This window comes from Oncorhynchus masou, chromosome 5 (assembly GCF_036934945.1).
Source record: "Oncorhynchus masou masou isolate Uvic2021 chromosome 5, UVic_Omas_1.1, whole genome shotgun sequence".
NCBI classification, from domain to species: domain Eukaryota; kingdom Metazoa; phylum Chordata; class Actinopteri; order Salmoniformes; family Salmonidae; genus Oncorhynchus; species Oncorhynchus masou.
Window position 1 is genome coordinate 35,902,349 of NC_088216.1, and position 14,556 is coordinate 35,916,904.

Genomic DNA, 14,556 nt, shown 5'->3' on the forward strand with positions numbered 1-14,556 from the left:
CTTTGACAATTATTATAAGGTTTAACAAACATATTTTGGGGGGGGAAGGAAACCTCCATTTACTTACCAAGAGTTGCTGAATATTTTCATCTTCGACACCTGCATTTTGTTTTGTCATAACTCCTCATGTAACCGACAGGGTATCAACAATCAAACCAGAGTTGTTCGCGAGACACAAGACCATATTAGCTAAAGCCTATAGGCTAGCAACCTGAGGATCTGTCTATTTGTATTTCCTTTGTTTGAGGGGTGCAAAATCCACTTGTCACTTAAATATCGCTAGATTGATTGCTTTCATTTTACTCCTGCAACTCTTTCATACTCTTGCTTGTGCCTGTCGTTTTTCCCCATTAATGCTACGACCTCAGAAATGTTTGTAATGACCTGTCAAACAATGGAATACATTGTCTTTCTGATGCATCTATAAGAACGCTAAAGCATAGTCTGGGATTAAACACATCGTCTTGATACTTACATCACAAGAAAGAAAACTATTTTGATGGGTGTACAATTGATTGTAATTAAAACGTAATCATTTAATACAGTTGAAATGCTTACAAAATAGATACACTGAAATGAAAGCAACTTCCAAAGATGAACACTCGGATTATACTATACTATGTCCGATCTTGCAAACAATGTAAAGTATGTTTAGAAAGGTGTAATCCAGATCCAAGAGTGTTGATTTTGAATCCAAGGTTATCCTGCTATTGACACACTTGTTGAATTATGCAACTGAACATGACAGCAACAGTAATCAATGAAGCAGTCTAGACAGTGCAGGTGAGTGCAGATAGGCCTATACAGAACAGGTTTTTGGTGGATGCAGGCCTGCTCCACCCCTTGATGTTAATGTATTCATGTATGGAAATACATTAAGTGTGTTTATGCAAATGAGTCATACATGATTTGCTTTAAAAAAATGTTTTATAAAATACCTGATACCATTAGAAAATTTATATATATATATATATTGCCCCTTTTCCTCCCCAATTTCAATCTTGTCTCCTCGCTGCAACTCCCAAACGGGCTCAGAAGGCGAAGGTCGAGTCATGCGTCCTCAGAAACGTGACCCTCCAAACCGCGCTTCTTAACATCCGCCCGCTTAACCCGGAAGCCAGCCGCACCAATGTGTTGGAGAAAACACGACCGAGGTCAGCCTGCAGGCCCCCCCCCCCAACCGCCCACTACGATGAGCCAAGTAAAGCCCCGCCGGCCAAACCCTCCCCTATCCCGGACGGCGCTGGGCCAATTGTGCGCCGCCCTATGGGACACCCGATCACGGCCGGTTTTGATACAGCCCGTGATAGTGACACCTCTAGCACTGTGGTGCAGTGCCTTAGACCGCAGCACCACTCGGGAGGCCCATATGCATTCTAAGAAAAAAATGGGATACATGAATTCTAACAAAAATCCCTGGATTTTTGTGCTATAATTCAATATCAGTCAATATCTGGATTTAAAAAATGTATTGTTCTTGGAGAAAGCAAGTTGGAAAAAGCTAATGACATGCCTTTTAGGAAGCAAAGCGACGGAGGGACAGACGGACGGACGGACGGACGGACCGAGAGTTTAAGAGTTAAGAAGTGGAGGGTGCTAACCTGAAATTCATCCTTAATTTGGCTGGAGTTGGTCTGTGGGTCCAGTCTGCTGATGTTGTAGTATATGGCTCTGAATTCACAGACTGGGATGGCTGTGTTTCCACACAGGCAGGCTTCGAGGATGGCGTCGTGGACAAAAACATACTGCTCCTGGGGTAGGAAATGATGAGAATACAGGTGTAATGACATACAGTTAGATGTTCATGTACTTCTACCCTTTAGGTCAACCTCAAAACACTAACCACCTACTTTATCACAGCACTTCAACCAGTAGTTGGACCCGATTCAAATCCATTAGTCTCAATTCACATGTACTGTTGAAAAGTGTCGAGAAGCAGAGTAGGGCATACAGGTACCGAGCACAGCTGTAGAATTTTGATTGTACATGGCGACACAAAAACATAATGTGTAGCCATTATTGAACGTCAATACGTCATATCTAACACAGTTCTGCGAAGGCAGCCCTGCATTTTCAACACGTACTCTCGTGCTCTGATGAAACGGATTTCATAGCCTGAAGAGCGCTTCGCATAAATTTGCATTTTGAAGCATGTAAAGTAATATCCTGTGGAGAAGTAAATGAACCACAGGAAAAAAGGCAGCCATGTTACAGCCTTAAAAGGAGATCAAGAGGCTGTGTGCGGTTCAACAGCGGATGCATTGTGCTCATCAAGTAGCCAGACATATTAATTCATCTCCAAAATCCCAGCCCTTCGCCTGTGAATAGAAATATGCATATTTTCACTCAACAATGCAGAAGGCTCAGGGTTTAGAATGTTAATTGCGGCCATGAGAGCCGTCCAGGGCTAAATCCATCCAGAGTTGACCTCCGCTATCCATTACCTTGATAGCTGGTGCTACTCGGAGCAGAGAAAGCCTTTTAAAAGATGAATTGCTTTTTGTTGTTTTGTGCCGGATTATCTTTGAATAGTGCTTTAAACTGACACAAATTGCCCTCTACCCATTAATGCACCCGGCATCCATTTTTAGCCATTGAAGTGGCATATATAAACACTGTGTATGACATACTGTAATTCTATCTGCTCGTCATTGTATTCATACGAGTTGGGACTAACCTAAGAAAAGTTTGCTGTCGTTTTATTATTTTAGGGGGTGACTGCAAAACCGAGTGGCCGACTGGACGCAGGGTCATAACCCTAAGACACCCTAAGACTCTTAGCAAACACACCTGTAAACTCACTGGCAAAAAAAAAACACACAAAAAAGTGTGCGGGACTAAGATATCGATTATTCAGCGTGTATGTAATATTAATAGGAACATTGGGATGGATGATGCATTACTGAGCACACTCCAGAGGTAGCTAGGCGAGTCCGACATGGGAACTCTTCCAGAGGAGACGCCACACACACTTGATCAGTTGGGATATCAAGTGTGGTGATGGTGTGTATGAACGGTTGCTAGTCGTTGAGTCGCTGAGAATATACAATGTATATCGGTCTAGTGGGTACACACATGGTTATGGAGAATACTGATGCTTATTCCTGTTGACAATAGCCGGATTGTCGTTATGGCGATTGACCGTGGACTAGCAGTCAGAGTGATTGAGGGGAGCAGCTTGAGCAAGATGAGAATCGCAGATTCGCTAATCTTGATCAAATAATGAGTAGTTAGTTGGATGCAAGGTGATTTGTAGAGCAGTGATTCTGCGTGGCCCGACTGCAATGTAGTTGATCTCAAACACACACATTATCTCACACATTGTTTCCCCCATTCTCTCCACTAGAGATAAGATCTTGGAATGGCTAGTGTAGATTTGAGTAAAGACCACTGTTCTGTGGAAGCCATCGCTTACCGCATGATCCAGTGGGAAATTTAACCCTAATAACCTGGCTTGGATGTCTGGCAGCTGAGGCCCAGATCCCTCTGTCTCAAAGGCTTAGAGACAATAAAAGTAGAATCTGGTCTGAAGGTCTGAGTTCCTTTCCTGTTCTAGAGATTCTATTTCAATGCTTTACATTCTCCCTCCATAGGACTCACTTCCTATCTAGGCTTTTAGACCAGTGGCCACCAACCTTTTTTGAGTCAAGATCACTTTGAGTCAAACATTAACGAGTTAAAAACAGTTCAGTAGCAGACGTCTGTGCAGTAGGCTATCGGCCCAATACATGCTTGAATTGCCCTGCCAATGTTTTTCCTTCTCAGACCAATTTGAAATTATATTTTTAAAATATTAGGTATATGATCACACTAGTAATATATCATTTGTTGGATTACTGGTGAGGCATAGCTGAGTGAGCATAATACTTTTTTTTTTTACTGGACTGACGGCCTGCATCTGATGGTCAGTTTGAAGGGAGGGGGGGAGCAGCGGTGAGGCCGCCTCTCAACCGACTCACCGTCCCTCCGCTTTCCCTCCCTCAGCTGAGAAAAGTTGACAGTCTTCTGACTCATGCACCAATTCATGTTGTTACTCCTATGACCAGAGAATGTAAAATATTCCTTGATTAAAAAAACAAAACACGAGGCACTAATTACAGCGCGAGCTTATCAGAACCGTTTGTTATACTCATTCATTGCAGCTGCAGTGCTGGTTGTAGAGTGAGTGGAATTAGGGAGAATGCACATTTTACAGCGTATGGGTTATAAAAGTATTAACCGTGCTGAATAATAACTTAAACATAAACACTTACTCATAAAAACAGCAGCTCTTTGCTATATTTGTTGAGTCTCTCTCTAGTCATGGTTTTGAACTTTTTGAAATCTCACAATATCAACTTTGCTGTGTGTACGAGGCGTCTTTTTGTGGTCTATGGCTCGAGGAAACTGTGCAGACAGTGTTCGGAGCTATCTGATTGGCCAGCAGTAGTCCTATAGGTGCACTTGATTTGCTCTCTGGGCTTGCCACGTAGTCGGAGTTCTACCTTCAGACAAGTAAAATGGTTAAAAATGGGAACGCTTTGCCTTCCCGGCACGAGGGTTGCTAAATCAAGTGCACCTACAACCAACAGCGTTAAACAAATAAAATAGTAATGGAAGGCTTTTTAGTTTTTTTCCCCGAAATGTTTGGTGATCGACAAGGAATTCCTTGGTGACTACTTGTGACCACTGCTTTAGACCATAGAAACATAATCTGGTCTTGAAGGGTTTTGTCCATGCTATAGATTGTATTTCTATGCTTTACACCCTTCCTCCATATGACTGATTTTAAAATATCCCTGCTGAATATTTCAGGCAGAGCAACTGTGAGCAGTGGGCTGTGACATAGGATCAGTCTGGTGACCGGCTGGGGAAGGCCAACGCCAGCAGGCTACAGTCTGAGTCTTGTCAATCCTTCCGCCATGGAGATGGCAAATGCTACGCTAAACAGACTTGCTGTGTCTGAAAACTCTAGTTGCACTCTCTAATTTTATGGCTAATGCTAACTGTGTGAGTGCTAGTAATCACTCATGCTAAGCTAATTAGCTAACTGCACTTTTATTCCTTTCGCATGTCACTGTAATGACTAATGTGCAAGCTATAATACAATATTTCTCTCTTCTCTACCCACTATCCGCACACAAGCTAATCAGTATGCTGCTTCACCAACCTCGGTTTGCACCATGTTAACCCTTTGTGAGCGCAGCTCCCGGATGCAGTTGAAGATGTCCACCACTCCCTCGTTCTCAGCCATATCCAGCATGATGTCCACAGCTATGAAACAGCCTGTCCTTCCAGCCCCAGCACTGGAAAGAGAGGGGGAGGGAGAGAGAATACAGAAACAGAGACAGAGAGCATTTCATTTCTCCAGTATGTTCTGTACAGTAGCGAGGGCAGCGACACATGAAGACACATGCTCCGGCCCTATAATAAACAGGCCGGGGGTTATATTGAACCGCGCTGAGCTCCCTCGGTTATCCAAAGGAGGCAGGACAGCCTTACAGCGCTGACAAACAGCGTACTCCAACCCCCCAGGTAGGGGTTAGAGCCATTTCCCCTGACCCTGGTGTTAGGTATTAAGGAAATAAACCCAGCAGAGTGGCTGGGTGGAAGGGAGGGAGCAAGGGAGATAGTGGTGGAGAAGAGATAGAGGTAGGAGAGGGGGCTGCTCAGCCATCATTCACTCGGCAGCTTCTTGACAGGTCCCAGCTCCGGAACTCAGGAGCCAGGGGCAGCTCAGTGGCTCGGCAGCCCGACAGATTGCCTGTCAGCCGCCAGTGATTAATGGCGAGCGCAGCGAACAACTAGGTCCTGGCAGGGGGATAACGGCCAAGGAGTGCCCCAGGAAATTAGAAATTACTCCGCAGTCTGTCAGTAGGGCCTTCGCTCTGCGGGCCAAAGCTCATCCTGTTGTCCTTCATTCCATCTATCGTTCAGTTCAGTGGGGGGAATGGCTGCCAACCTATAGGCAGCTCCATGGGACATTCGTTGTCCATCCTCAATGGGGGAATTGAGGTTGGGGAGCAATCGGGAAGTTGTACGTCAAAAACCAGGCTGACTTTTTTAGGAGAACACGAACCGACCATGGTTTGGGTTGTGGAAAAGCGACGATGTACTGAATGAGAGGTACAGGGAGGTTAAATATAGTGGGTTGCTACAGGGATGCAAATGCCATGCCTATTAGGAAGAAAAGAGGGACAAACAGACAGAGGGACAGAGACCGAAAAACAGACAGACAGATAAAGACAGGTCACTCTCCTGCGACAGGTGGTTCATAAAGGTTAATGTCATCAATGAGTGGGCGAAGATAAGGGGCAGGAGATAAAGTGGCGGTAATAAACTTTGCCATCGTCTTTCCCCATCTCGTCCTCGGGGGTATTAAAGGGAGCAAGGCGCCCAATGCTTCATGAGAGCAGAAAGAGAAGCGATTGGCACTTGAGCTAATCCACTCTGAAAATGTCTTAGTCACATCTGCTTTGTTTTGAGAGACCCGAGCCAAATGTAAAATTGCATTGTGCCATTTAGCAGCCTCTCCCTGTCACATCTCATTGTGCACGCTCACGCACTCCATCCCTCTCTCCCCTCCCCTCTTCTCCACTCCCCCGTGCCTCCCCCACCCTTCCCCCTTCACCTGTCTGAGCTCAATGCCTCTGTTTCAAGGGGTGGGTGTTTGAGTGGGCTGGGGAGGGGTAGATGAGAGAAGGAGCAAGAGAGAGAGGCCTTAGTCTCCCATCGCTCTCGCTCATTCATTTTTTGACCTAAAAATGTACGTGAAGGCTCCCAGCTACATTTTTGTCATTTAGCAGATGCTCTTATGCAGAGAGACTTACAGGAGCAATTAGAGTAATAATGCCTTGCTCAAAGACACATTTATTTTACGAAGTCAGCTCAGTGATTCAGACCAGTGACCTTTTGGTTACTGGCCCAATGCTCTTAGCCACTAGGCTACCTGACGCTAGCTACTGTTGTTATTTCTGATTAAATAAAGTATAAATAAATACATAGACAAAAGCCCTGAGTGTCAAATATGTCATCCCAGGAGTCCTGTGTTATGTCCCACAATCCCCCTCGGTGTGGACAGTACGTACCTGCAGTGGGCCACAATGGGGCCAGCGTCGGGCGGGTTGAGGAACTTGACCTGGCGGACGAAGCCCAGGAGGCCGGTGGCATAGCAGGGTACCCCGTGGTCAGGCCAGCTGGTGAAGTGGAACTGACGGATTTCTCGAATCTCGTGGTGGCCCTTCTGAGAAGAAACAAAATGGAGGCTTAAATGGAGACAAATACATGACACGTTGGAAGTTAATAAGTTATTGTCATAGAGCTTCCTATTGATTGATTCTGATACTTTCCAAGTGGGAAACTTGGGCCTCCTCTTTCTACAGCAGGTTTCCAAGTTAGAAATGTCTGAGTTTCCTGGAATTCCTGGAAACTGCGGGCTGACTAAACAAAATGGAGACTTCCTGGAAACTGAAGATCTGACGGGCTCCCATTCCGGCTCAACAACTGAATATACAGTAGCTATCGATTTGTTTATTTTAAGAAAATACATTATGACGACTTGAGCATACAGGCAAGTATTGAGGGGAACAAAACAAAAGGTGATTTGATAACTGGAGGCCTATTGATTTCCTTTCCTTCGATGTTCAAATTGCATTCCGAAATCAATATGGGGTAAACATCTAAGATGGGAAACAACTAAGCCACAAAATGCAGTAAATCACAGATTGGGAAAGAAGGTAGGTAGGGCCTAGCTCATGTTTACCATGGCAATGTGAACTTGGCAGAATAGAAAGTAACTGGTTCTCACTCTTAAAGGCATGTGGCATGATACTAAAAACCCACTTCAATAAGGATATCAGCGAAGACAGCACCACATAAAGGGAGTGGATGTGCGGAAACTGGAATAAGGCCATTTACAGAACAGTAGAGCGCTGGGCTTCAGTAGTAATAATAATCACAGGCTTCACACCTCCACTCCCTGTGCTAATGCTAAGCGGTTAATTGCCATTCGGGTTGGTGAGCTGTTTAATCCCTGCCTGCCAGCTTTGATATGCCAGCAAAACCCACATAACAGTTTAATAGCGCAGTTAAAATACCTTCACTGTTTGGAGTGTATGGACACATACCACCTTTAATAGTGCATTGGAGTGTAACAGTGTAAAGCGGGGGTAAACTGTGTCTAAGCTTGCCAAACCAGTGGGCTCTGGTTTAACATATTCTCAATGGATTAAAGTGAGAGTGTGTGTGTGCGGGCCTAAAGATCTATCTAATCTGCGTGGTGCAGTAAAATAATCCCCTTGGACTCATCATTAATAATGCTTTTCATAATTTCAGAACTCATTATTTTCTGCAATTAAAACAATTTAATACGCTCTATTTGAACGCATACGCATCCGAAGCGTGATTCCCGGCCATCACAGTGCACTGCTTTTTAAGGCACAGGAATTAAGGTTGTGGTGTGATGGTGGCGTTTTGTAATGACAATGTCCCGTTTCCCTTTCAAATGAAGAGTGTGAGCAGGTTAAAAGGAACTTTAGCTTTCTTGCAAAACCGATGGATTAAAGCATTGCAAAATTAGTTGACTACTAGCTCGTGTTGTCTGCCTAAGCGGCTTTCACAGAGCCACAGAAAGATGCATTTCAAGCCTATCAATGCTTGCTAGTTTCGTGACTGTTCCTCTGATATTTCCCTTTTAAAGGGAGCCAACAGAACAATAGCGTCGCATACGGAATCCTGCATCCCAACTGTATTGTGCTTCTTTCAATGCAAATCCTCACTGATTACCAGTGTTCAATTATACTCTCATTTCCCAGTTGGACAACATTGCTTCACCTTGCTGTCAACCACAATGTTAATCCGGCAAATTGGAATGAATGAAAACTAAACAAGCAAGCCTGGCTATTGACTTAGTCTGTGTACCTTCTGTACTGTGAAGGTGCGGATTACATACTCGGCCAGAGGCTCTGTCTCGATCAGTGTCACCTTGACATCTCCGTACACTTCGGTCTCGTCAGGCCAGTACCTCACACACTTCACCTGGGCAGAGAAACATATATGGTCAGTGCTTTGTCTCTTACAGAGGCTATATGGGACTTTTGCCTCTGGAGGTGCTGTTGAGCCAAAAGGGGTCCCTGAAATGGACAGAAATAATATTATTAAACATAACATTAAAGGACCAATCAGAGGAGTTGATAGCATATAATACATACAAAGAGGCCTGATTTAATGGAATTGAATTGAATTTTGTCATCACATATTTGATGTTGATTTGTTTTAACTATTTGTTATGAACAGTAATGGTATGAGGTGTAGGGAAGGGAAGGGGAATACGAGCTATGATTGACACACCCTGATCTATTAAACAACTGGCTTTTGCAGCGGGGAAAGAAACAGCACAGAAATCCATTCAGTATAAGAACTTAGCCGCTTGCTCTAACACCTTTCAAATCCTCTTTGATGAACTCACCCTGCCCACTTCCACCAGGTTGGTAACCATGACAATACTGCCGGAATTCTCCTGCCAGATCATCCTCCAGAAATCTCTCACTGTCTCCTGCATGGGGCCTGGAAGGAGAGAAGGAGAGCAAGGATGAGATCAAGAAGGATTGGACAGAAATAATGTCATAACAGGAACCAGGAAGTACACATAGGAGCAATGACTTTATATATGAATAGGCAAAGCCATCGATCACCTGTACCATTCATTCCTATGCGAAGACTCAAGTGTTTCTTAATCCTGGTCCTATGGACCCAAAGGGGTGCACATTTTAGTTTTTGCCTTAGCACTACACACCCGATTCAAATCATCAAATATGATGAGTTGACAATTGGAATCAGGTGTGAAGTGCTAGGGCAAAAACAAAAAATGTGCACCCCTTTGGGTCCATAGGACCAGGATTAAGAAGCACCGAATTGAAGCCAAATGAAGTCAGTAAAGATGGAGACTCGTGGTGACATAAAACATACACAGTTTGAGCTGCTCCAGGAAGTGACATTGCAGGTTAGCTCAGTGTTGCCCCATCTCATTGAGTAACTTAAGTTGAAGGCCAACTGGGGTACTGCATGATGCAGAAACTAAATAATCCTTATTACTTGTGATTTTAAATTAATCGGTTCAAGAACATACAGCTGGTGTATCAGAAGCAAATACTGGTACCATGATTGTCTTTGAATTATACTTTTTTTTACACGAAGATTGACAACAAAGATTGCACATTTTCCATTCACAATTGGGGATCCTGTTTTTTGCTAACAATGCCTGCAGTACCGTGGTCGGCTTTGAACTTCTGTGGCGTCAATGAGAGGGGGCAGTCGTTCTTCCCTGCATAATGTTAAAACTGTGTCATTCAGGCCTCTTCTAAAATGATACCCTATCCCCGGAAATGGCACATTGTATCCCCAATATTGTATATCACTTTTGACCAGAGCCCCCATTGACCTCCCAGTGCAGTTATACTTCCCAAATAATATTCAGAGATCACTGTCTCATCATTATTTGGTCGCGTTCCGCTGTTCAGACGTTGCATGCATCAACCAATCGTTGTGTGCCATGTCATCAACTGTGTCATTGACTGACAGATTTATAAGACGTGGTTAGCCCGATACTTAACATACATATCCAGGTGTTAGCAATGTCTGAGCAGAGGAACGCGCCCTTTATCTTATCCAAGAAGGAGAGCGACTTATCCAAATCACAACCATGCCCAGGATCAGTTAAAGATAAGCCCCAGTTTGTTATGGAACAAAAGGAATGGGGTGTTACATTTTTGTCATTGGTTTTAAGAGTATTATTATATATATATATATATATATATATATATATATATATATATATATATATATATATATATTTTTTTTTTACATCTGAGTAATTGCCTCCCCCATGTCTGGGGATACTTTTCCAGGTGTCTTGCGTCTTACCAGCCCTCCCACTTCATCCAATTTAATTACCTTGTGTGGCGATGTAATGTCTTGGTCTATGATACCCCTGTGAGAAGAAGAAGAGAAAAAAGAAAACCCCCAGGCGTACTGTAACAGCTCAAGGTCCTTTCAAATCAGATCAAATCAAATCAGAGAACCTTCATTTTCCTATCTGCCAAAATGGAAATTCTATCATATTGTTCCATCGAGACAGAATGCTTAGTTCAAATGAATATAGTATATACATTTCATATCCTTAATAGGACATTGCCATTTCACCATATCAAGTGGGAATGTGTGCGTGAAACAAATTCTACAAATTCATTACTATTACAACCGCTATGAGATAAATAAAAAATGAACACAGTTGAGGCTCCTAGTGCTGGGTATAACAATACATTTTACCAGCGGATCTTGGCACATCCACCCAGTAATTGTTTTATTAGAGGAAATGGGGCTCGATGATATGATTATACACACAGCTATAATGCCGACTTGTCCTGATGCAGCTTCTCGGAGTACAGGGCATTCCCAGTCCCCACAGCATAATAGAGACAATCATATCTACACTGTCGTTATGGTAGTTATGTCAATGCAGAATTCTTTCATCCGAAGATGAGCAAATGCATGCTCAGATGCAGTATGCTGTGTTTGCAGCAGATATGTCAATGTTACAGGCACATTGCCTCGTAATAAGCGTATATGTTTTCTACTGTATATATTATCGCCGTTTGTGTGACGATGGTGTGTCATATTTTGAGTCCATCCTTGCATAATCAGTCTTCACTGACCATTCATAATAGTAATGTTCGTAGCGTGATGTACTACAGCACCCGTAATGCTCTATGCAATATTTGATTTTATCTTAGTAAAGATGTCATGAAGTGAAATGCTGTCTCATCTCCTTACTAATACATGGTGTCAGAAGGTTAAATGAGACCTTGTATTAAGTCAAATTCATAAGCAATCTGATAAAAATTCCATTCCCCTTCACATCTCCGCCGCCCCATACTTACGTCTATGTAGTTGGCGTTGATGTAGTCTGAGTGGGGGTCTCCATCCAGCAGTTGCAGCCTGACTCGAGTGTGGTCATCTGTGGGGTCAAAAATTCACAAAGAGCAGGCCTAAAGTTACATTTACCCATTCAAGGTTCACACAACTACACCTCAACATCAAATGTCTGAGGACTTCGGCATCCTATTCCCTGCATAGGGCAGTGGTCAAAAGTAGTGCAGTATGGGCCCTGGTCAAAAGTAGTGCACTATGGGCCTTGGTCAAAAGTAGTGCACTATGGGCCCTGGTCAAAAGTAGTGTACTATGGGACCTGGTCAAAAGTAGTGCACTATGGGCCCTGGTCAAAAGTAGTGCACTATGTGCCCTGGTCAAAAGTAGTGCACTATGGGCCCTGGTCAAAAGTAGTGCACTATGGGCCCTGGTCAAAAGTAGTGCATTGTACGGGGAAAAGGATGCCATTTGAGATGCAGCCTACACAGCTTTAATGCAAAACACACCCTAGCGCGAGAGACCGATTTGCAGTATTTTAATGGCAAAAGTATTTTAATGGCACGATATCTAAGGAAGTCTCGAGCTATTGCTCGCCTGAGATAGAGTATCTCATGATGAACTGTAGACCACACTACCTACCTAGAGAGTTTTCATCTGTATTTCTTGTAGCCATTTACATATCACCAAAGTTGTTGGTTAGGGGCTCGTAAGTAAGCATTTCACTGTAAGGTTGTCACCTGTTGACTAATAACATTTGATTTGAAAATACGTCTTTGTAGGCATATAAATACAAAGGAATAGAACAGGCATGGAAGCTCTAACCCTGGCAATTGACTGTTAAACTCATGTGTACACGCGCAATGACTGCCTGGTATTGTGATGCAATAATTTCCACGGTATTTTGGAATGTTCTATCAACTGATGCTGTATTGCCAAGGTAATGTAGAATGTTCATTCAAATGATGCCAACTGATGTGGCGTAAGCAATGGAATGTATTTTTTGTAATGTCAGCTGAGTTGACTCAACAAATCACAGCACAGGTTGAAGGGTACACTTCCTGCTTTTACTTCCTCGCATGGAAACACTTAAAATGGCTGCCAGTCCACCCAATATGCCATCATTGACTTGAGTGGAGACGCTTTTTCTATACGTTCTTATTTCTATGTTTGTAGGTACCATAGGAGCATTGTCACTCTATATAGTACATTCAATTAATGGGACGGATTAGAGAGACGTACTGCGTTTTATCACCTTGTCAGCGAGATGATTTCCATCTCGAAATTGCCAAACGCGCAACTATGTCTGTACACACAGAGCACATGACTAATCTCACTGCATGATTGAATTAGTTACTTCTGTGGGGGGAAAAAAATAACAAATTAGACATGCTATGCTGTTTTTACTTAGAGAATTGTCTTTTGTTATATCCTAGTGTTTTTATCTAACCTGATACAAACTTGTCTTTGTTTGACTTAGTTATAGACTTGACGTATAGCTAAGATCGCAGCATGTAACACATCCTTTGTTTTTACTATCTGCAGGAACTCAGCTGTGTGGAAACTTGCAGAAAGGAGCACATTATAGTGTGAGCTGTGGCAAATGCAGTTAGACTGTTGAGCCCTCGTGCCATATTAATCTGCACAGACAAACTAATTTGCCTTTTACACACTATGTTCCCCGCCCCTGTTCACACACATCTGCTAACAGCCACATAGACAGACGTAGTACTTTTCTATTAAAAGCTGAGATCCAACTCTGTTCGTTAGGCCCTTAACTCTGCACCATTGAGTGATTGTTAACTGCTCCATTTTTGCAAATAAAGTAGTTGATTTAAGAGAGTCTACAGTCTCTCTTCCTTTTGGTTCTAATTTCCACAACACTTCAACCACCACATCTACAAACACATGACCCATTACTGTAATTTTGACATGTGAAATCTTGAGCTGGACTCCACAGGGCTTCTGCTTGGCAATTAAGGGAGTGATGGCGATGGTGGTGGCGGAGGAAAAAAAGGACGTGATGATGATGATGGGATGATGTGTAACACACTGATCCCTTCTCACTTTGATCTGTGATATGCAAATGTACGAGTGCTGCAGCACATTTCTTGACTGATCTGACGCTCCTTGATGAAAGGCCAAGGAGCATTCCAATAAGGCATGTACTGAGGACGATAACTTCATATCTGCGCGTATCAGAGATGTCAGCCTATACTCCGCGGTTGTGTTCTTGCTGATCTATATTTACTGGGTGATGACAGTTAAAAAACTAAATTCCATTGGTTGGCTGAGCGACCCTCCTCTCCCTACCTCTCCTCTCACATGAGCCAGGACACTGGGTGAGGGCTGGCAGGGGGTTGTGTGAAGGTGGCGCCACAGAGGACCCTGCCCACACAAGGGTTCCCTGTGCAGGCCTCCAGGCTATACCTATACCTATACATCTTAAGCACCACACGCCTCAAGCACAATCCCAATAAAGACATCACTCGCCCAGTCCTCAAACGGAAGGTTTGTGAACTCATTACTGATTTATGCTACTGATTCCTCAGCTGAACTCTTTTTTGTAAAAGTTTGGTGCAGGCCTGCAGGGGCATGTTAACTTTTCTAAAACTTTAATTCTGCAGAGCAGCTTGGACCATATGAACTTGAGTA

General features: G+C 43.4%; 1 protein-coding gene across 1 annotated transcript in view; it reads right to left on the minus strand.

The window, feature by feature from the left end:
- Positions 1-14,556, minus strand: part of ptprt (protein tyrosine phosphatase receptor type T) — a 440,070-nt gene that overhangs the window by 15,685 nt on the left and 409,829 nt on the right. Inside the window, exons 20-26 of the mRNA XM_064965460.1 lie at positions 11,916-11,992; positions 10,930-10,966; positions 9,446-9,543; positions 8,899-9,015; positions 7,068-7,222; positions 5,150-5,285; positions 1,602-1,751 (exon numbers count right to left, since the gene is read on the minus strand). Of these exons, the coding sequence (XP_064821532.1) occupies positions 1,602-1,751; positions 5,150-5,285; positions 7,068-7,222; positions 8,899-9,015; positions 9,446-9,543; positions 10,930-10,966; positions 11,916-11,992 (770 nt within the window). The remainder of the gene's footprint in view (positions 1-1,601; positions 1,752-5,149; positions 5,286-7,067; positions 7,223-8,898; positions 9,016-9,445; positions 9,544-10,929; positions 10,967-11,915; positions 11,993-14,556) is intronic.